Here is a 20,061-nt window from a genome sequence, read left to right as displayed (position 1 = left end):
GATCCGGGTTTTCCAGGGTTTTGTGGAGATTTGGATCCAGGTTTTCCATGGATTTTAAGGAATTCAGATCCAGGTTTTCCTTGATTTTTATGGGATGCAAATCCAGGTTTTCCATGGTTTTGGGAGGGATTCGGATCCAGGTTTTCCATGGATTTTCAGGGATGTGGATTCAGGTTTTCCATGGTTTTTACAGGATGCAAATCCAGGTTTTCCATGGTTTTGGGACATCGTAGATCCAAGTTTTCCATGGATTTTAAGGGATTTGGATCCAGGTTTTCCACAGTTTTTAAGGAATGCGGATCCAGCTTTTCCATGGGATTTTTTTTGTGAGATTCTCTGGGAATTCTGGCCGGGATCCAACATTCCCAGGGCTTCCCGTGGAGCTCCGGAATTCCGGGAATTCCTTCCCCGAAGATGCCGAGGGCTCCCTCTCCCTGGGATTTTTCTGGATGGGGAATTCCCAAATCCCGCTCTTTTCCAGCTGGGATCGATCCCGAGGGATTCCCCAATCCCTCCTTATCCCCATCCCAAATTTTTCCTGGAGCGGGAAGGAATTGGGAAAATCCCAACTGGAATCGAATCCCAGATTTTTCCCAGGCTGGATTTGCCGAGGAATTTCCGCCTTCAATCCCTCCAAGACATCCCGGATTTCCCGCGGATTCCGAAGGGATTCCCTGAATTCCCGCGGCTCCTTCTCCTCCTTTTCCCGGGAAAAGTTTGGAGCAGCCAGGCCGGGATTCCTTGGATCCCTGACTCCTTTCCCATCCCTGTTTTCCTTGGGAAAAGGGAGGAGGCTCCGGCTGCTCTTCCCTCTTTTCCAGAGCTCGGGAATTCTGGGAAAACTCCTGGAAAAACCTGGGGAAAAATCCCAGGGGATTCAGGGAGTGAGCGCTGGGAGAAGGAGCTGGAGCCAGGCTGGGAAAACTGGGAATGTTCCTCTGGAGAAGGGAAGGATCCAGGGAGAGCTTCCAGAAGATTCCAGGGGCTCCAGGAGAGCCGGGATTTGGGAAAAACCTGGGACAGGACACAGGGAATGGATCCCACTGGGAAAGGGGAATTGGGGTGGGATTTTGGGAAGGAATTCCTGGAATTCCGAGATTCCCAGGGAAGCCCCTGGATCCCAAAATTCCTTCCTGGATCCGATGCCAGGCTGGGAGAGCTGGGAATGGAGGGAATTCCCTGGGAAAGGGGAGATGGGGGTGGGATTTTGGGAATTGGGAATTCCCGGCTGGAATGGAATTCCCAGAGCAGCTGGGGCTGCCCCTGGATCCCGGGAATGTCCAAGAAAAAGCTTGGAGCAGCCTGGAATGGCGGGAATTGTCCCCACCTCTGGAATTCCATGGGATTTCAGCTCCATTCCCAACCAAACCATCCCAGAATTCCTGAAAAGGAAAAAATCCGGGAATTCCTGTGGGATTTCTGCCCCATTCCCGCGTTTCTCCCGATCTTTCCCGGCTTTATCCCGGCTCCCGTTCCCACCCATCCGTCAGAGCTAATCCCAGATTTTTTCAGGCATCCGGAAATCCATCCCAGAGAATTCCCAGAAGATTCCCGGGAATTCAATCCTGCCTGGAGGCATCCAAGGAAAAACAAATCCAAGGAAAAGCCAAACAGCAAAACCCTCCCGGGCTCCTCCAGGGCTTTTTTTTTTCTGGGATAAAAATTCTCCGGCTCTCCAAAGGTTCCTTGGAACGATCCCAAATCCCGGATTTTCCTCCATTCCTGCTGCTCCCCCTGGAAAATTCCCACTTGGGAGCCCTTTGGAATTCCTTCCCAGAAGGAATTTCGGGATCCGGGGTTTTCCCTTTTCCATGGAAAAATATTCCCTAAATCCCGCTGAAATCGGCCCTTCCCTCCTTTCCCACCCTTTTTTCCCTGGATTCTCCTTTCCTCCCGCAGCCATTCCCGCTTTTCCTGCCTCTTCCGATGCTTCCCGTCCTCATCCCATGGGGCCTGGAATTCCTGCAGGGAATTCTGCTGGGAATCCTGACCCGGGTGTGGAGTGAGGGTCGGGAATGGATCCGGATGGATCCGGGAATCGGCACCGGGAATGGATCCGGATGGATCCCGGAATGGCTCTGGATGGATCCAGGAATGGATCCTGGGAATGGCTCTGGATGGATCCGGATGGATCCGGGAATCGGCACCGGGAATGGATCCAGATGGATCCAGGAACTGATCCTGGGAATGGCTCTGGATGGATCCGGATGGATCCAGATGGATCCGGGAATCGGCACTGGGAATGGATCCGGGAATGGCTCTGGAATGAGCCCCAGGAATTTATCTGGATGGATCCGGATGGATCTGGGAATCAGCCCCAGGAATGGCTGTGGATGGATCCAGGAATTGATTCTGGGAATGGCTCTGGATGGATCCAGGAATCAGTCCTGGGAATGGATCCGGATGGATCTGGGAATCAGCCCCGGGAATGTCTCCAGATGGATCCAGATGGATCCGGGAACTGGCACTGGGAATGGATCTGGGAATCTCTGGATGGATCCAGGAATTGATCCTGGGAATGGCTCTGGATGGATCCAGGAATTGATCCTGGGAATGGAATCAGCACCGGGAATGGATCCGGGAATGGCTCTGGAATGACCCCCAGGAATTTATCTGGATGGATCCAGATGGATCTGAGAATCAGCCCCAGGAACGGCTCCGGATGGATCTGGATGGATCCAGGAATCAGAACCGGGAATGGATCCGTTTGGATCCTGGAATGGCTCTGGATGGATCCAGGAATGGATCCTGGGAATGGCTCTGGATGGATCTGGATGGATCCGGGAATGAGCCCCGGGAATGGATCCGGATGGATCCGGGAATCAGCACCAGGAATGGATCCGGATGGATCCAGGAATTGATCCTGGGAATGGATCCGGATGGATCTGGGAATCAGCCCCGGGAATGGCTCTGGATGGATCCGGGAATTGGCACTGGGAATGGATCCGGGAATCTCTGGATGGATCCAGGAATTGATCCTGGGAATGGCTCTGGATGGATCTGGATGGATCCAGGAATCAGTCCTGGGAATGGATCCGGATGGATCCAGATGGATCCCAGGATCAGCCTCGGGAGCTGTTCCCACTCCGGATGGATCCAGGAATTTATTCTGGGAATGGCTCTGGATGGATCCGAGAATGAGCCCCGGGAATGGATCCGGGAATGGCTCTGGAATGAGCTCCAGGAATGGATCTGGATGGATCCGGATGGATCTGGATGGATCTGGGAATCAGCCCCAGGAATGGATCTGGATGGATCCAGGAATGGATCCAGGAATGGATCCTGGGAATGGATCTGGATGGATCCGGATGGATCCGGGAATCAGCACCAGGAATGGATCCGGGAATGGCTCTGGAATCAGCCCCGGGAGCCAGTGGATCCAGGAATTGTCTCCGGATCTGTTCCTGCTCCCGTTCACACTCTGGGGGCTGCATCCCAAATCCCGGAATCCCAGAATGGTTTGGGATGGGATCCAGGGAGCTTCAATCCCATCCCATTCCAATCCCACCATCCCAGGCTGCTCCAAGCTTTCCTTGGCCATTCCCGGGATCCAGGGGCAGCCCCAGCTGCTCTGGGAATTCCATTCCAGCCGGGAATTCCCAATTCCCAAATTCCCCTTTTCCCATCTGGAGCCATTCCCTGTGTCCTGTCCCTCCAGGCCTTTCCCAAATCCCGGCTCTCCTGGAGCCCCTGGAATGTTCTGGGAGCTCTCCCTGGATCCTTCCCTTCTCCAGAGGAACATTCCCAGATTTCCAGAGGAAAGCTGATCCAATCCTTTCCCACCCTCTGGATTTGCTCCGGGATTTCCGCGTCCTCCCGGCGTTGGGAGCTCCCGGTTCTGGAATCCTGGAATGTTTTGGGTGGGAAGGGACCCAAATCCCACCCAATTCCCACCCTCCGGCACTTCCCGCTTTTCCCAGGCTGCCCCAAACCCCGTTCCCAGCCTCGGGAATTTTTCTCCCAGGTTTTCCAAGCCCCGGGGATGGAGAAGGAAGAGGAGGAGGAAGCAAATCCCAGGAAATCCTGGGAATGCGGATCCGCCTCTCCCAGCTCAGCCATTCCCAAAAGGAGTTTGGGACCGAAGATTCCCAACCCCATCCTGGGAATGCTCCGGGTGTGGAAATCATGGAAAATCCATCCAGGGATGAAATCCAGCGGGAACAGCCTCCCATCCAATGGGAGGAGCAAACGGAAAAGTTGGGAATGAAATCCAGGCCTTTCCCAAATCCCGGCTCTCCTGGAGCCCCTGGAATGTTCTGGAAGCTCTCCCTGGATCCTTCCCTTCTCCAGGAGAACATTCCCAGATTTCCCAGCCCTGGCAGCAGCTCCTCCTCCATCCCTGGCAGAGTCCAAAACTCCGGGATAACGGGAATTCTCCCTCCCTTGGAATTCGCTGGGATTTGAGGTCTTTTCCCGCCCAAACCATTCCGGGATTCCAGAAAATCGGCGGAATTTTGGGATCCGCCCAACCTCGGATCCACTGCCAGGAATGAGCTCTGGGAAAAGCGGGAATGGGGCCCAGGGGAGGCTGGGATGGGATTTTTTGGGAATTTTTCCATGGAAAAGGCGCTCAGGCCTCGGCAGGGGCGGCCCAGGGAGGTTTGGAGTCGCCGTTCCTGGAGGAATCCAAGGAATTCCTGGAATTCCACTCCGGGCTGGGATCGGGCCCAGCTGGGGCTCGTCCAGGGGAGCTTTTCCAACCTCTGGAATTCCGGGATCTGGATATTCCGGAGAGAATTCCCACCTGGAGAGCAGCGGGAGGGGGCTGCTGGGATTGGGGGATCCGGAGCGGCAAAATTTGGGAATTTTGGCATCCAGAGTGGAAAAATTCAGGAATTTGGACATTGAGAATGGGAGAGCTCAGGAATTTTGGCATCCAGAGTAGGGAAATGTTGGGAATTTTGGCATCCAAAGTGGAAAAATTCAGGAATTTGGACATTGAGAATGGGAGAATTCGGGAATTTCAGCATCTAGAGTGGGAAAATGTGGGAATTTTGGCCTCCAGAGTGGGAAAATTCAGGAATTTGGACATCCAGAGTGGGGAAATTTGGGAATTCAGGCACCCAGACTGGAAATATTTGGAATTCAGACATCAAAAGTGGAGAAATTTGGGAATTTCGGCATCTGGAGTTGGAAAATGTTGGGAATTGGTGTGAAAAATCAGGAATTGAGTATCCAGAGCTGGGAAATGTGGGATTTGGGGACTTGGAATGGCACAATTCGGGAATTTGGACATCCAGAGTGTGAAAATTTGGGAATTTGAACATCCAGAGTGGGAGAATTTGGGAATTTGTTGGGAATTTGGGTATCTGGAGTGGGAATATTTGGAATTTTGGCCTCCAGAGTGGGGAAAATTTGGGAATTTGGACATCCAGAGTGGGAAAATGTTGGGAATTTGTGTGAAAAATCAGGAATTTGGTATCCAGAGTTGGGAAATGTGGGATTTGGGGACCTGGAGTGGCACAGTTTGGGAATTTTGGCATCCAGAGAGGGAGAATTCAGGAATTTGTTGGGAATTTGGGTATCTGGAGTGGGAATATTTGGAATTTTGGCCTCCAGAGTGGGGAAAATTTGGGAATTTGGACATCCAGAGTGGGAGAATTTGGGAATTTGTTGGGAATTTGGGTATCTGGAGTGGGAATATTTGGAATTTTGGCCTCCAGAGTGGGGAAAATTCGGGAATTTGAACATCCAGAGTGGGAGAATTTGGAATTTGGGGATCTGGAGTGGCACAATTTGGGAATTTTGGCCTCCAGAGTGGGGAAATTTGGGAATTTCGGCACCCAGAGTGGGAAAATTTGTAATTCAGACATCAAGAGTGAGAGAATTCGGGAATTTTGACATCCAGAGTGGGAAAATGTTGGGAATTTGTGTGAAAAATCAGGAATTTGGTATCCAGAGTTGGGAAATGTGGGATTTGGGGACCTGGAATGGCCCAATTCGGGAATTTTGGCCTCCAGAGTGTGAAAATTTGGGAATTTTGGCATCCAGAGTGGGAGAATTTGGGAATTTGTTGGGAATTTGGGTACCTGGAGTGGGAATATTTGGAATTTTGGCCTCCAGAGTGGGGAAAATTCGGGAATTTGGACATCCAGAGTGGGAAAATGTTGGGAATTGGTGTGAAAAATCAGGAATTTGGTATCCAGAGTTGGGAAATGTGGGGTCTGGGGACCTGGAATGGCCCAATTCGGGAATTTGGACATCCAGAGTGTGAAAATTTGGGAATTTTGGCATCCAGAGTGGGAAAATTTGGGAATTTGGATGTTGAGAATGGGAGAACTTGGGAATTTCAGCATCCAGAACAGGAAAATTTGGGAATTTTGGCATCCAGAGTGGGGAAATTTGGGATTTGGGGATCCAGAGTGGCAAAATTTGGGAATTTTGGCATCTAGAGTGGGAAAATTCAGGATTTGGACATTGAGAATGGAAGAATTTGGGAATTTCGGGCATCAAGAATGGGAGAATTTGGGAATTTCAGCATCTAGAGTAGGGAAATTTGGGAATTTTGGCATCCAGAGTGGGAAAAATCAGGAATTTGGACATCCAGAGTGGGAGAATTTGAAATTTGGGTATCTGGAGTGGCACAATTTGGGAATTTTGGCCTCCAGAGTGGGGAAATCCGGGAATTTGGACATCCAGAGTGGGAGAATTTGGGAATTTTTTGGGAATTTGGGTATCTGGAGTGGGAATATTTGGAATTTTGGCTTCCAGAGCGGGAAAATTCAGGAATTTGAACACCCAGAGTGTGAAAAAACCAGGAATTTTGAAATTCCCTCATCCAGAGCCTGAAAACAACGGGAATCCCAGCATCCAGCGCCGCAAAATCCCGGGAATTCCACTCCCATTCCCTTTCCCATTCCCTCCAGCGCTGGTTCCCGGGTTCCGGGCTCCGGATGCGGTTTTCCCGGGATTGCCGCTGATTCCCGATCCCGTTTCCCGCAGTGCTGAGCATCGGCGAGGGCGGATTCTGGGAAGGCTCCGTGAAGGGCAGGAGCGGTTGGTTCCCGGCGGAATGCGTGGAGGAGGTGCAGATGCGCCAGTACGACTCCAGGCAAGGTCCGTATCCCGGAATCTTTCCCCATTTTTTCCCATTTTCCCCCATTTTTCCCCATTTTTCCCCATTTTTTCCCCATTTTTCCCATTTTTCCCCATTTTTTCCTTCCCCATTTTTCCCATTTTTTTCCCATTTTTCTCTTTCCCATTTTCCCCATTTTTTCCCATTTTTCCCCATTTTCCCCCATTTTTCCCCATTTTTCCCTTTTTTTCCCATTTTTCCCATTTTTTCCCATTTTTCCCCATTTTTCCCATTTTTTTTCCCATTTTCCCCATTTTTTCCCATTTTTCCCATTTTTTCCCATTTTCCCTGTTTTTTCCTTTCCTGTTTTTTCCCATTTTTCCCTTTCCCATTTTCCCCATTTTTCCTATGTTTTTCCCATTTTTCCCTATCCCATTTTTCCCATTTTTTTCCGATTTTTTCTCCATTTTTTTCCCATTCTTTTCCCATTTTTCCCCATTTTTTCCCCATTTTTCCCATTTTTCCCCTTTTTTTTCCCATTTTTTCCCCATTTTTTCCCCATTTTTTCCCCATTTTTTCCCCATTTTTCCCCATTTTCCCCATTTTCCCCATTTTCCCCCCATTTTTCCCATTCCCATTTTTCCCACTTTTTCCCATTTTTCTCTTTCCCATTTTCCCCATTTTCCCCATTTTTTCACATTTTTTCCCCATTTTTTCCCATTTTCCCCATTTTTCCCCATTTTTCCCATTTTTTTCCCCATTATTCCCATTTTTTCCCATTTTCCCCGTTTTTTCCCATTTTCCCCGTTTTTTCCTTTCCTGTTTTTTCCCATTTTTCCCTTTCCCATTTTCCCCATTTTTCCCATGTTTTTCACATTTTTCCCTATCCCATTTTTTCCCATTTTTTCCCATTTTTTTCCAATTTTTTCCCCATTTTTTCCCATTCTTTTCCCATTTTTCCCAATTTTCCCCCATTTCCCCCCATTTCCCCCCATTTTTTCCCCATTTTTTCCCCATTTTTTCCCCATTTTTTCCCCATTTTTTCCCCATTTTTCCCCATTTTTTTCCCCATTTTTTCCCTATTTTTTTCCCATTTTTTCCCCATTTTTCCCATTTTTCCCTATTTTTCCCATTGCCCATTTTTCCCATTTTTTCCCATTTTTTCCCATTTTTCCCTTTCCCATTTTCCCCATTTTCCCCTTTTTCCCCTTTTTCCCCATTTTTCCCCATTTTTCCCCATTTTTCCCCATTTTTTCCCATTTTTTCCCATTTTTTTCCCCATTTTTTTCCCCATTTTTTTCCCCATTTTTTTCCCATTTTTCCCATTTTATTCCCGTTTTATTCCCTTTTTTTCCATTTTTTCATTTTTCCCATTTTTCCCATTTTTTCCCCATTTTTCCCCATTTTTCCCCATTTTTCCCATTTTTTCCCATTTTCCCCCATTTTCCCCCATTTTTTCCCATTTTTCCCCTTTTTTCCCCATTTTCTCCCTGTTTTTCATATTTTTCCCCATTTTTTCCCATTTTCCCCGTTTTTTCCTTCCCCATTTTTCCCATTTTCCCATTTTTTCCCATTTTTCCCCCATTTTTTTCCCATTTTTTCCATTTTTCCGCATTTTTCCCCATTTTCCCCTTTTCCCCCATTTTCCCCCATTTTCCCCCATTTTCCCCCATTTTCCCCCATTTTTCCCCATTTTTTCCCCATTTTTTCCCTATTTTTTTCCCATTTTTTCCCCATTTTTCCCGTTTTTCCCCATTTTCCCCTTTTTCCCCATTTTTCCCCATTTTTCCCCATTTTTTTTCCCATTTTTTTCCCATTTTTCCCATTTTATTCCCGTTTTATTCCCTTTTTTCTATTTTTCCCATTTTTCCCATTTTTCCCCAATTTCTCCATTTTTCCCCATTTTTCCGCATTTTTCCCATTTTTTCCCATTTTCCCCCATTTTTTCCCCATTTTCCCCATTTTTCCCCATTTTTCCCCATTTTTCCCCATTTTTCCCCATTTTTCCACATTTTGCCCCATTTTTTCCATTTTTCCCCATTTTTTCCCCATTTTTCCCATTTTTCCCTATTTTTCCCATTTTCCCCTTTCCCATTTTCCCCTTTCCCATTTTTCCCATTTTTCCCATTTTTTTCCCCTTTTTTCCCCTTTTTTTCCCATTTTTTCCCATTTTTTCCCATTTTTTTTCCCATTTTTTCCCATTTTTCCCCTTTTTTCCCCTTTTTTTCCCCTTTTTTCCCCTTTTTTCCCATTTTTTTCCCATTTTTTTCCCATTTTCCCCTTTCCCATTTTTTCCCCTTTCCAATTTTTCCCATTTTTTCCCATTTTTCCCTTTTTTTTTCCCATTTTTTTCCCATTTTTCCCATTTTTTTTCCCATTTTTCCCCATTTTTCCCCCATTTCCCCTTTTCCCTCCAGGAATCCTTTCCCGATTTCCTCCTCATCTCCTCCCTTCTCCTCACTCCCATCCGGACCTTCCCAAATTCCTCCTTTTCCTTGGAATTCCCCTTCGGAATCCGAGCTGGGAAAAATCTGGAAAACTCCGGAGGGCTCATTCCCGGCTTTTCCCTCCCTCGGGATCATTTCTCCCTCATTCCCACTTTTCCTCGGCATTCCCGGTGACCTCCGGATTCCCAGGAGCATTCCCAGCTCTTCCCAAAAAAACCGAAGGAAACAGGAATAGGTCGGAGCCTCATTCCAGCCGGGAATTCCTTTGGAATTCCCCCCCCTGGATGATTCCCGGGAACGGCTCCGACATTCCCAAGAATTCCTCGGCCACACGAGGGCCTCTCCCCCCCACGGATTCTCCTCATCCGCCGGGAAATTCCCACCGGGAATTCCCGGCTTTTGCTCCTCCCCGGGGGGGAGGAAAAACCGGGAATCATCCGGAATTCCGTGGATTTTTTTTTCCCGCAGAAACCAGGGAAGACCGGACCAAGCGGCTTTTCCGGCACTACACCGTCGGATCCTACGACAACTTCACCTCCCACAGGTAAGGAGCCGATCCCGGGAATCCCAGGAATTCTGGGAATTCCGGGAATTCTGGGAATTCTCCTTCCCGCGGGAAAATCCCACCCTTTTCCTCACCAAGCTCCGGAATTCCGTGGGAAGGGGAATTTTTTCCGGGAAGAATTGGGGAGGTCTCTGGAGATCCAAGATTTTTGGGAATTCTGGGAATGCTGACGCATTTCCTGGTTGATATTCCAACATTCCAGGAATTCCTGGGAATTTTTCCTCATTCCCGGCTCGCGTTCCGACGGAGAATCCGAAGTTCTGGAGAATTCTGGGAATTTTTTCCCCTTCCCATCCCAGTGGAGGATCCAGAATTCCGGAGAATTCTGGGAATGTTCCCGCCTGGATTTCCAGGGGAGAATCCAAGATTCCGGGAAAATTTGGGAATGCGGCCGGCAGGGCGACATTCCCGGATTGTGGCTTTGGGAATGTTGGGTTTGGGAGCTCTGGAATTCCCGGATCCGTGGAATTCCGGGAATCTCGGAGCTCATCCGCAACATTTTCCTGCTTTTTTTGAGCTCCTTATCCCGAATTTTGCCTCCCGGAGAATTCCCGGCTCCGAGGAATTGGAGGAGATCCTCGGAATTCCCAGGATTTGCTGCTCCGGGGCCGTTCCTGCTGGAAAAATCGGGAAAGAGGGAAAAAAAAGAGGGAAAAATGAGAGGAAACTCCGGAAAATCCCTGCTGGGATCGCGGGAAGAGCGGGAAAAAACGGGAATTCCCGGATGAAGCGAAATTCCAAGGAAAGGCGGGATTGAATCCACGGGAATCCCGGGATTTCCTTCGGGAATCTCATCCTGGGAAAACACCAGGAGGGGCTCTTGGCCACGAGTTGGAATTCCCGGGAATTTTCACCGGGAAGCGCCGGAATTCCGACAGAGGGGTGGGGCAGGAAGAGGAATTCCGGGAAGAGAAAAACTTGGGAAGATCCCGAAATTCCACAAATCCCTTGGAGCCGGGAATGCTCAGGGGGAGGAAAATTCGGGATAAGGAGCTCAAAAAAAGCAGGAAAATGCTACGGATGAGCTCCGAGATTCCCGGAATTCCGTGGATCCGGGAATTCCTTGGCTCAAAGCAAATTTAAAGGGAATTTAAGGAGCCGGATCCGGGAAAAAAATTGGGAAGGAGCTGGAGTGGGATTGGATCCGAGCAGGGAAGGCTTGGATTGATCCCGGAAATCCTTTGGGAATGGTTTGGGAAAAGTTTGGATCCCAGAATTCCCAGGGATTCAGTGGGATCGTGGAGCGGTTCAGAATTCCCAGGAATTTCGGGATAAATCCGGATCAGAGACGGAAAAACTCGGCCGGGATGGAATTCCTGGCATTCCCGGGTTTCCTTTGGAATCGGGAATCCCTCAAAGGCAGGAGCCGGGATGTGCCGGGTGATCCCAAAATTCCCGGCATTCCCAAAATCCGGGAATGGGAAAAACGGGAAAATTCACCCGGAGGGGGCGGATCCGAACCCGGATTTATCCGGAAGGGAAATCCCGGCGGGAATCGCCTTGGGAATGAAAGGAAAGGATGGAGGAAGCTCCAAATTCATTCAGGAATTAAAAGCGGGAAGGGGAAAAATCGGGAGCGGGAGCCGATCCCGGATTTGTGGCGGATTCAGGGAGAGGAATTCCCTGGAAAACCGGGAATTCTCGCTCCTGGAATGCCGGGGCTGGAAAAAGGCGGGGAGATGGAAAACGCTGGAATTTTGGCGGCGGGAATGACGGGATTATTACGGAATAATCCCACGGAATTTGGGAATTGTGGAATCGGTTTTTTACGGGAAATCCGGGAATTCCTTCCCGCGTTTCCGAGGCTGGGAATTCCACAGGGCTGAGTTTCCAACGGGAAAAGTTTTCCTTGGATTTCTCCTGTAATTCCTGAGATTTCCTCGGTGTTGTTCCCGTCCCTCTGGAAATCTGGGAATTCCTTCCCGAGTTTCCAAAGCTGGAATTTCCCTGCCCAAAGGGGCTGAGTTTCCATTGGAATTCCAGCTGGAATTGGACTGGGGATGGGAACGGGAATTTTCCCTGTCCTTGTGGAATGCTGGGAGTTAAAGGTCAGGTTTGGATCAGGAAAAACAATGGAAAACTCATGGAAAACTAATGGAAAACTCATGGAAAAGGAATTCCTGGAGAAGCCTTTGGTGCCCGAGGCTGAGCGGAAAACCTGGAACAGAAGCTGGAATGGGATTGGGAATGGGAGCTGGAATTGGACTGGGAATGGGACCAGGAATTTTCCCCATCCCTGTGGAATGTTGGGAGTTAAAGATCGGGTTTGGATCTGGCAAAACCCTTGGAAAACTCATGGAAAACTCATGGAAAACTCATGGAAAAGGAATTCCTGGAGAAGCCTTTGGTGCCCGAGGCTGAGCGGAAAACCTGGAACTGGAGCTGGAATGGGATTGGGAATGGGAGCTGGAATTCGACTGGGAATTGGACCAGGAATGGGATTGGGAATGGGAACTGGAATTTTCCCCATCCCTGTGGAATGTCAGGAGTTAAAGGTCAGGTTTGGATCAGGAAAAACAATGGAAAATTCATGGAAAACTCATGGAAAACTCATGGAAAAGGATTGGAAAAGGAATTCCTGGAGAAGCCTTTGGTGTTCAAGGCTGAGAGGAAAACCTGGAACAGGAGCTGGAATGGGATTGGGAATGGGAGCTGGAATTGGACTGGGAATTGGACCAGGAATGGGATTGGGAATGGGACTGGGAATGGGACCAGGAATTTTCCCCATCCCTGTGGAATGCCAGCAATTAAAGGTCAGGTTTGGATCAGGAAAAACAATGGAAAACTCATGGAAAACTCATGGAAAAGGAATTCCTGGAGCAGCCTTTGGTGCCCGTGGCTGAGCGGAAAACCTGGAACAGAAGCTGGAATGGGGTTGGGAATGGGAGCTGGAATTTTCCCCATCCCTGTGGAATGCCGGGAGTTAAAGATCGGGTTTGGACCTGGCAAAACTCCAGAAAACCCTTGGAAAACTCATGGAAAACTCATGGAAAAGGAATTCCTAGAGAAGCCTTTGGTGCCCGAGGCTGAGCGGAAAACCTGGAACTGGAGCTGGAATGGGATTGGGAATGGGAGCTGGAATTGGACTGGGAATGGGACCAGGAATTTTCCCCATCCCTGTGGAATGTTGGGAGTTAAAGGTCGGGTTTGGATCTGGCAAAACCCTTGGAAAACTCATGGAAAACTCATGGAAAACTCATGGAAAAGGAATTCCTGGAGAAGCCTTTGGTGCCCGAGGCTGAGCGGAAAACCTGGAAGAGGAGCTGGAATGGGATTGGGAATGGGACCAGGAATGGGATTGGGAATGGGACTGGGAATGGGACCAGGAATTTTCCCCATCCCTGTGGAATGTCGGGAGTTAAAGATTGGGTTTGGATCAGGAAAAACAATGGAAAACCCTTGGAAAACTCATGGAAAAGGAATTCCTGGAGCAGCCTTTGGTGCCCGAGGCTGAGCGGAAAACCTGGAACTGGAGCTGGAATGGGGTTGGGAATGGGACCTGGAATTCGACTGGGAATTGGACCAGGAATGGGATTGGGAATGGGAACTGGAATTTTCCCCATCCCTGTGGAATGTTGGGAGTTAAAGATCGGGTTTGGATCAGGAAAAACAATGGAAAACTCATGGAAAACTCATGGAAAACTCATGGAAAACTCATGGAAAACTCATGGAAAACTCATGGAAAAGGAATTCCTGGAGAAGCCTTTGGTGGCCAAGTAAAACCTGGAACTGGAGCTGGAATGGGACTGGGAATGGGACCAGGAATGGGATTGGGAATGGGACTGGGAATGGGACCAGGAATGGGATTGGGAATGGGAGCTGGAATTGGACTGGGAATGGGACCAGGAATGGGACTGGGAATGGGACCAGGAATTTCCCCATCCCTGTGGAATGTCGGGAGTTAAAGATCGGGTTTGGATCTGGCAAAACTCCATGGAAAAGGAATTTCTGGAGCAGCCTTTGGTGCCCATGGCCGAAGGGAAAACCTGGAAGAGGAGCAGGAATCCCGGGAATTCTCGTTCCCTCCGGAGCAGCGGGAGTTAAAGGTGGGAGTCGCTCCGGGCGCCGCCCCCGGCAATTCCAGCTCTTTTTAGAATCCCGGGAATGGGCGGGAATGGATGGAGCCGTGATTCATCCCGGCTCCCACGCTTCCCGAGGCACCTGGAACCCGCCCACATTCCCGGTGACGCCGATCCCGCTCCGCCCACATTCCCAAAGTTTGGGGAAAAAGCAGGAAAAAAAACCACCCTGGAAAGAATTCCAGGGAAGAAAAAAAAAAAAAAAGAAAAACCCGGAGGGATGTGGGATAACGGGAATATTCGGGAATGATCCCCAATGCCTTTTCCGACCCGAATCCCGGGATTCCGAAGGGAAATCGGGAAGGGAAATCCTGGATCCGCTCGGTTATTCCAGAGGGAAAAGCGTCCCAGGGAATGTTTGGAATGGTCGGAGAGGGATTCGGCTCCTCGGGAATTTTTGGATTCCTGAGGCTGCTGGAGGAATCCCCAAATCCATGGAATTCCCGAGGCGGGAAAAACGAGGTGAGCAGGGCTGGAATTCCGGGAATTCCTCGGATACCTCCAGGGCTGGAAATTCCATGGGAAAATCCTGGAATGGCTCGGGTGGGAATGGAGCTGGAATTCCGCACAATCCCAACCTTTGGAATTCCAGCCCAGCCGGGAGGATTCCCAAATCCCATTTTTTTTTCCCCATGGAATGGGAAAAGCGGCTCCGTGGAGCCCCTCGGGTCTCCTCCGGCCAGAATTCCCAGTTTTCCATGGAATTCAGCCTTTCCCAGGCTGGTTTTGGCCTTGGAATGGGATCCCGGATCTCCCCGGGATCCCTGGAAGCTTCCAAGGCTGGGTTGGAGCGGCCTGGGATCGTGGAATGGGATGGAATTCTGGGAATTCCGGGAATTCCGGGAATTCTCTTGCCAGCCGAACCATTCCAGGATCCCGGGATATTCCCGGCAAACGGGAGCTGATCCCAGACAATTCCAGAGGCTCGGGAATTCCAGGGAAACCGGAATTTTCCTTCCCATCCTCCCTCCCCATTCCCATTTCCATGGAACGGCGCCGCTCCAGCCCGGAGCTTTTCCAGCTTTTTCCAGGATTCCATGAATCCCATCCCGCAATTCCACAGCTGGATCCGGGATTTGGGAAGGGCGGAATCGCTCGGGAATTGGGAATTGTCTCCCTACGGAATCGATTCTGGGAGCGGAATTCCAGCCGGGAGGGAACAGAAGGACAATTCCCGCAATTCCAGGCTTTTCCTTGGACATTCCCGGGATCCAGGGGCAGCCCCAGCTGCTCTGGGAATTCCAGCCCAGCTGGGAATTCCCAATTCCCAAAATCCCACCCCCATCTCCCCTTTCCCAGGGAATTCCCTCCTTTCCCAGCTCTCCCAGCCTGGCATTGGATCCAAAGGAATTTTGGGATCCAGGGGTTTCCCTGGGAATCTCAGCACTGCAGGAAGGGTCTCCCTTCCCTTTCCCAGCCCCAACTTCCAGAAAAATCCCTCGGGATGGATTCAGAGCCTCCCAAATCCCGGAATGGTTTGGGATGGGATCCAGGGACCTTCAATCCCATCCCATTCCAATCCCACCATCCCAGGCTGCTCCAAGCTTTCCTTGGCCATTCCCGGGATCCAGGGGCAGCCCCAGCTGCTCCGGGAATTGTCTCCCTATGGAATGGATTCCCAAAGCATTCCCAGCGCTGGATCCATCCCTTCCCAGTGATCCCGGCTCCAGATCCCTTCCCTCCTGGTATTCCCGGTTTTCCCATCGTTCCCGTCCCTCCCCATCATTCCTGTTTTTCTCTTTCCCATCCCTCCTCAGTATTCCCAATATTCCCAATATTCCCAATATTCCCAATATTCCAAATATTCCCAATCCCTCTCCGTCCCTCCCGTTGTTCCCATCGCTTCTGTCTCTCCCGTCCTTCCCAATCCTTCCCCATCCCTCCCCATCATTCCCGTTTTTCCCTGTTGCTTCCATCCCTCCCCAACATTCCCAACATTCCCAACCTTCCCAATCCCTCCCACTGTTCCCGTCCCTCCCCAGTATTCCCAACATTCCCAAACATTCACAATCATTCCCAATTATTCCCAAACATTCCAATTAATTCCCAACCATTCCCCATCCTTCCCATTCTTCCGTCGCTTCCGTCTCTCCCCATCCCTCCCCAATATTCCCAAACATTCCCAACATTCCCCATCCCTTCCATCCCTCCCACAATTCCCGTCCCTCTCCCGACATTCCCATCCCTCTCCCGACATTCCCATCCCTCTCCCAACATTCCCATCCCTCTCCCAACATTCCCATCCCTCTCCCAACATTCCCATCCCTCTCCCAACATTCCCATCCCTTCCCATCCCTTCCCAACGTTCCCATCCCTCTCCAACATTCCCATCCCTTTCACAGTTCCCATCTCTCCCAACATTCCCATTGTTCCCATCCCTCCCAACATTTCCATCCCTCTCATCCCTTCCCAACATTCCCATCCCTCCAATTCCCTCCCAACATTCCCATCCCTCCCCATCCCTTCCCAACATTCCCATCCCTTCCCAACATTCCCATCCCTCCAATTCCCTCCCATATTCCCATCCCTCCCATCCCTCCCATCCCTCCCAACATTCCCACTGTTCCCATCCCTTCCAACATTCCCATCCCTCTCCAAAATTCCCATCCCTCCCATATTCCCATTGTTCCCATCCCTCCCAACATTCCCATCCCTTCCCATCCCTCCCAACATTCCCATCCCTCCCAACATTCCCATCTCTTCCCATCCCTCCCAACATTCCCATCCCTCTGATTCCCTCCCAACATTCCCATCCCTCCCAACATTCCTATCCCTTCCCATCCCTTCCCAACATTCCCATCCCTCCGATTCCCTCCCAACATTCCCATCCCTCTGAATCCCTCCCAACATTCCCACTGTTCCCATCCCTTCCAACATTCCCATCCCTCTCCAAAATTCCCATCCCTCCCATATTCCCATTGTTCCCATCCCTCCCAACATTCGCATCCTCCAATTCCCTCCCAATATTCCCATCCCTCTGATTCCCTCCCAACATTCCCATCCCTTCCCAACATTCCCATCCCTCCGATTCCCTCCCAACATTCCCATTGTTCCCATCCCTCCCAATATTCCCATCCCTTCCCATCCCTCCCAACATTCCCATCCCTCCAATTCCCTCCCAATGTTCCCATCCCTTCCCATCCCTTCCCAACATTCCCATCCATCCGATTCCCTCCCAACATTCCCATTGTTCCCATCCCTTCCAACATTCCCATCCCTCTCCAAAATTCCCATCCCTCCCATATTCCCATTGTTCCCATCCCTCCAATTCCCTCCCAACGTTCCCATCCCTTCCCATCCCTTCCCAACATTCCCATCCCTCCGATTCCCTCCCATATTCCCATTGTTCCCATCCCTCCCAACGTTCCCATCCCTCTCCAGAATTCCCATCCCTCCCCTCCCAACATTCCCATCCCTTCCCAACATTCCCATCCCTCCGATTCCCTCCCAACATTCCCATCCCTCCCCATCCCTCTCCAGAATTCCCATCCTTCTGAATCCCTCCCAGCATTCCCAACATTCCCATCCCTCCCAACATTCCCATCCCTCTCCAACATTCCCATCCCTCCAATTCCCTCCCATATTCCCATTGTTCCCATCCCTCTCCAACATTCCCATCCCTTTCACAGTTCCCATCTCTCCCAACATTCACATCCCTCTGGATCCCTCTCATTGTTCCCATCCCTCCCAACATTCCCATCCCTCTCCCAACATTCCCATCCCTTCCCATCCCTTCCCAACGTTCCCATCCCTCTCCAACATTCCCATCCCTTTCACAGTTCCCATCTCTCCCAACATTCCCATTGTTCCCATCCCTCCCAACATTTCCATCCCTCTCATCCCTTCCCAACATTCCCATCCCTCCAATTCCCTCCCAACATTCCCATCCCTCCCCATCCCTTCCCAACATTCCCATCCCTTCCCAACATTCCCATCCCTCCAATTCCCTCCCATATTCCCATCCCTCCCATCCCTCCCATCCCTCCCAACATTCCCACTGTTCCCATCCCTTCCAACATTCCCATCCCTCTCCAAAATTCCCATCCCTCCCATATTCCCATTGTTCCCATCCCTCCCAACATTCCCATCCCTTCCCATCCCTCCCAACATTCCCATCCCTCCCAACATTCCCATCTCTTCCCATCCCTCCCAACATTCCCATCCCTCTGATTCCCTCCCAACATTCCCATTGTTCCCATCCCTCCCAATATTCCCATCCCTTCCCATCCCTCCCAACATTCCCATCCCTCCAATTCCCTCCCAATGTTCCCATCCCTTCCCATCCCTTCCCAACATTCCCATCCATCCGATTCCCTCCCAACATTCCCATTGTTCCCATCCCTTCCAACATTCCCATCCCTCTCCAAAATTCCCATCCCTCCCATATTCCCATTGTTCCCATCCCTCCAATTCCCTCCCAACGTTCCCATCCCTTCCCATCCCTTCCCAACATTCCCATCCCTCTGATTCCCTCCCATATTCCCATTGTTCCCGTCCCTCCCAACGTTCCCATCCCTCTCCAGAATTCCCATTCCTCCCCTCCCAACATTCCCATCCCTTCCCAACATTCCCATCCCTCCGATTCCCTCCCAACATTCCCATCCCTCTCCAACATTCCCATCCCTCCAATTCCCTCCCATATTCCCATTGTTCCCATCCCTCTCCAACATTCCCATCCCTTTCACAGTTCCCATCTCTCCCAACATTCCCATCCCTCTGGATCCCTTTCATTGTTCCCATCCCTCTCCCAACATTCCCATTAGTTCCCATCTCTCCCAACATTCCCATCCCTCCAATTCCCTCTCACTGTTCCCATCCCTCCCAACGTTCCCATCCCTCTCCAGAATTCCCATCCCTCCCCTCCCAACATTCCCATCCCTTCCCAACATTCCCATCCCTCCGATTCCCTCCCAACATTCCCATCCCTCCTCCCCATCCCTCTCCAGAATTCCCATCCTTCTGAATTCCTCCCAACATTCCCAACATTCCCATCCCTTCCCAACATTCCCATCCCTCCGATTCCCTCCCTCCCCCGCCCCCCCCGTTCATTCCCCTCCCTCCCCCTCCCCTCTCCCGCTCCCACTTCCCGGCTCCTTCCCGGATTTTCCCGGCTCTGATGTCAGCCCTGCGGCCCCACCCCCTCCCTCCGGAGCCGCTTTGGGGAGGGGGCTCCCCTCCCCCACCCCCCCTCCCCCTCCCCTCTCCCCTCCCCCCTCTCCCCTCCCCCTCCCTCCCTCCCTCCCTCCCTCCCTCCATCGCCGCTGGATCATTCCCGGTTTTTCCCAGGGATCCGTCCCTTAGCAACGCGCCGGGAGCGGAATTTCGGGATCGATCCAGAGGATCCAAACTCTGCCCCGCTCCTCCGCCGCTTCCAAACCAGATTCCCGCATTTTTTTTTGGGAAAAAAAACCCGTTTTTTTTGGGAAGAGCCGGCTCCCGATGAGGCTCCGCGGGTGAAGCTGCGGATCCCGGAATTCCCGGAATTCCAGAATTCCTCTGGACTGCGAGGGATCGCAGCGGGGGAGATCCAGGATTTTGGGGTTTTTTTTCGCTTTTATTCCTTATTTTTCCTCCTTTTCCTCGCGCCGAGGCGATTTTCCGTCTTTTTGGTGTGAATTTGGGAATTAAAAAGGAAAATCCAGGGGGGAAAAAAATAAAGCAGCAAAAAAACTGGGAAGAAAATCGAGGAGGAGAAAAAAAAAAACGGGAAAGAAAAAAAAAATCGAGGAAAAAAATTCTGGGAAAAAAGGAAAATCGAGGAAAAAAAATCCAGGGAATAAGGAAAACCAAGGAAAAAGAATCCAGGGAATAATATCAAGGAAAAGAATCAAGGAAAAAAAAATCCAGGGAAGAAAAAAATCGTGGAAAAAAAATCCAGAGAATAAGAAAAATCAAGGAAAAAAAAAATAATTCAGGAAAGAAAAAAATCGAGGGAAAAAAAATCCAGGAATTAAG

The 20,061-nt window shown here is 50.4% G+C and overlaps 2 protein-coding genes across 2 annotated transcripts in view; both read left to right on the top strand.

Moving 5' to 3' along the window:
* The window catches only part of LOC131591351 (SH3 and multiple ankyrin repeat domains protein 3-like), a 161,916-nt gene that overhangs the window by 79,297 nt on the left and 62,558 nt on the right, over window positions 1-20,061 (top strand). The window contains 2 exon segments of the mRNA XM_058861926.1: window positions 6,943-7,056; window positions 9,931-10,006. Coding sequence (XP_058717909.1) covers window positions 6,943-7,056; window positions 9,931-10,006 — 190 coding nt within the window.
* On the top strand, window positions 11,172-13,571 carry LOC131591352 (uncharacterized). Its single transcript, XM_058861928.1, has 2 exons — window positions 11,172-12,291; window positions 12,528-13,571. Exons 1-2 carry the CDS (start codon window positions 12,028-12,030, stop codon window positions 13,479-13,481), a joined length of 1,218 nt encoding a protein of 405 aa, XP_058717911.1. The 5' UTR covers window positions 11,172-12,027; the 3' UTR covers window positions 13,482-13,571.

Source organism: Poecile atricapillus, chromosome W, assembly GCF_030490865.1.
Source record: "Poecile atricapillus isolate bPoeAtr1 chromosome W, bPoeAtr1.hap1, whole genome shotgun sequence".
Classification (NCBI taxonomy): Eukaryota; Metazoa; Chordata; class Aves; order Passeriformes; family Paridae; genus Poecile; species Poecile atricapillus.
The sequence above is the reverse complement of the archived record's forward strand: the minus strand, read 5'-3'. Positions and strand labels throughout refer to the sequence as shown.

What these genes read in the sequence shown, in the direction of transcription:
- LOC131591352 (XM_058861928.1), top strand. Translation starts at nt 12,028, where the DNA reads ATGGGAACGGGAATTTTCCCTGTCCTTGTGGAATGCTGGGAGTTAAAG. An exon ending in TGTTGGGAGTTAAAGATCGG is followed by an intron (nt 12,292 to 12,527) that starts GTTTGGATCTGG and finishes GTTAAAGGTCAG; the next exon opens with GTTTGGATCAGGAAAAACAA.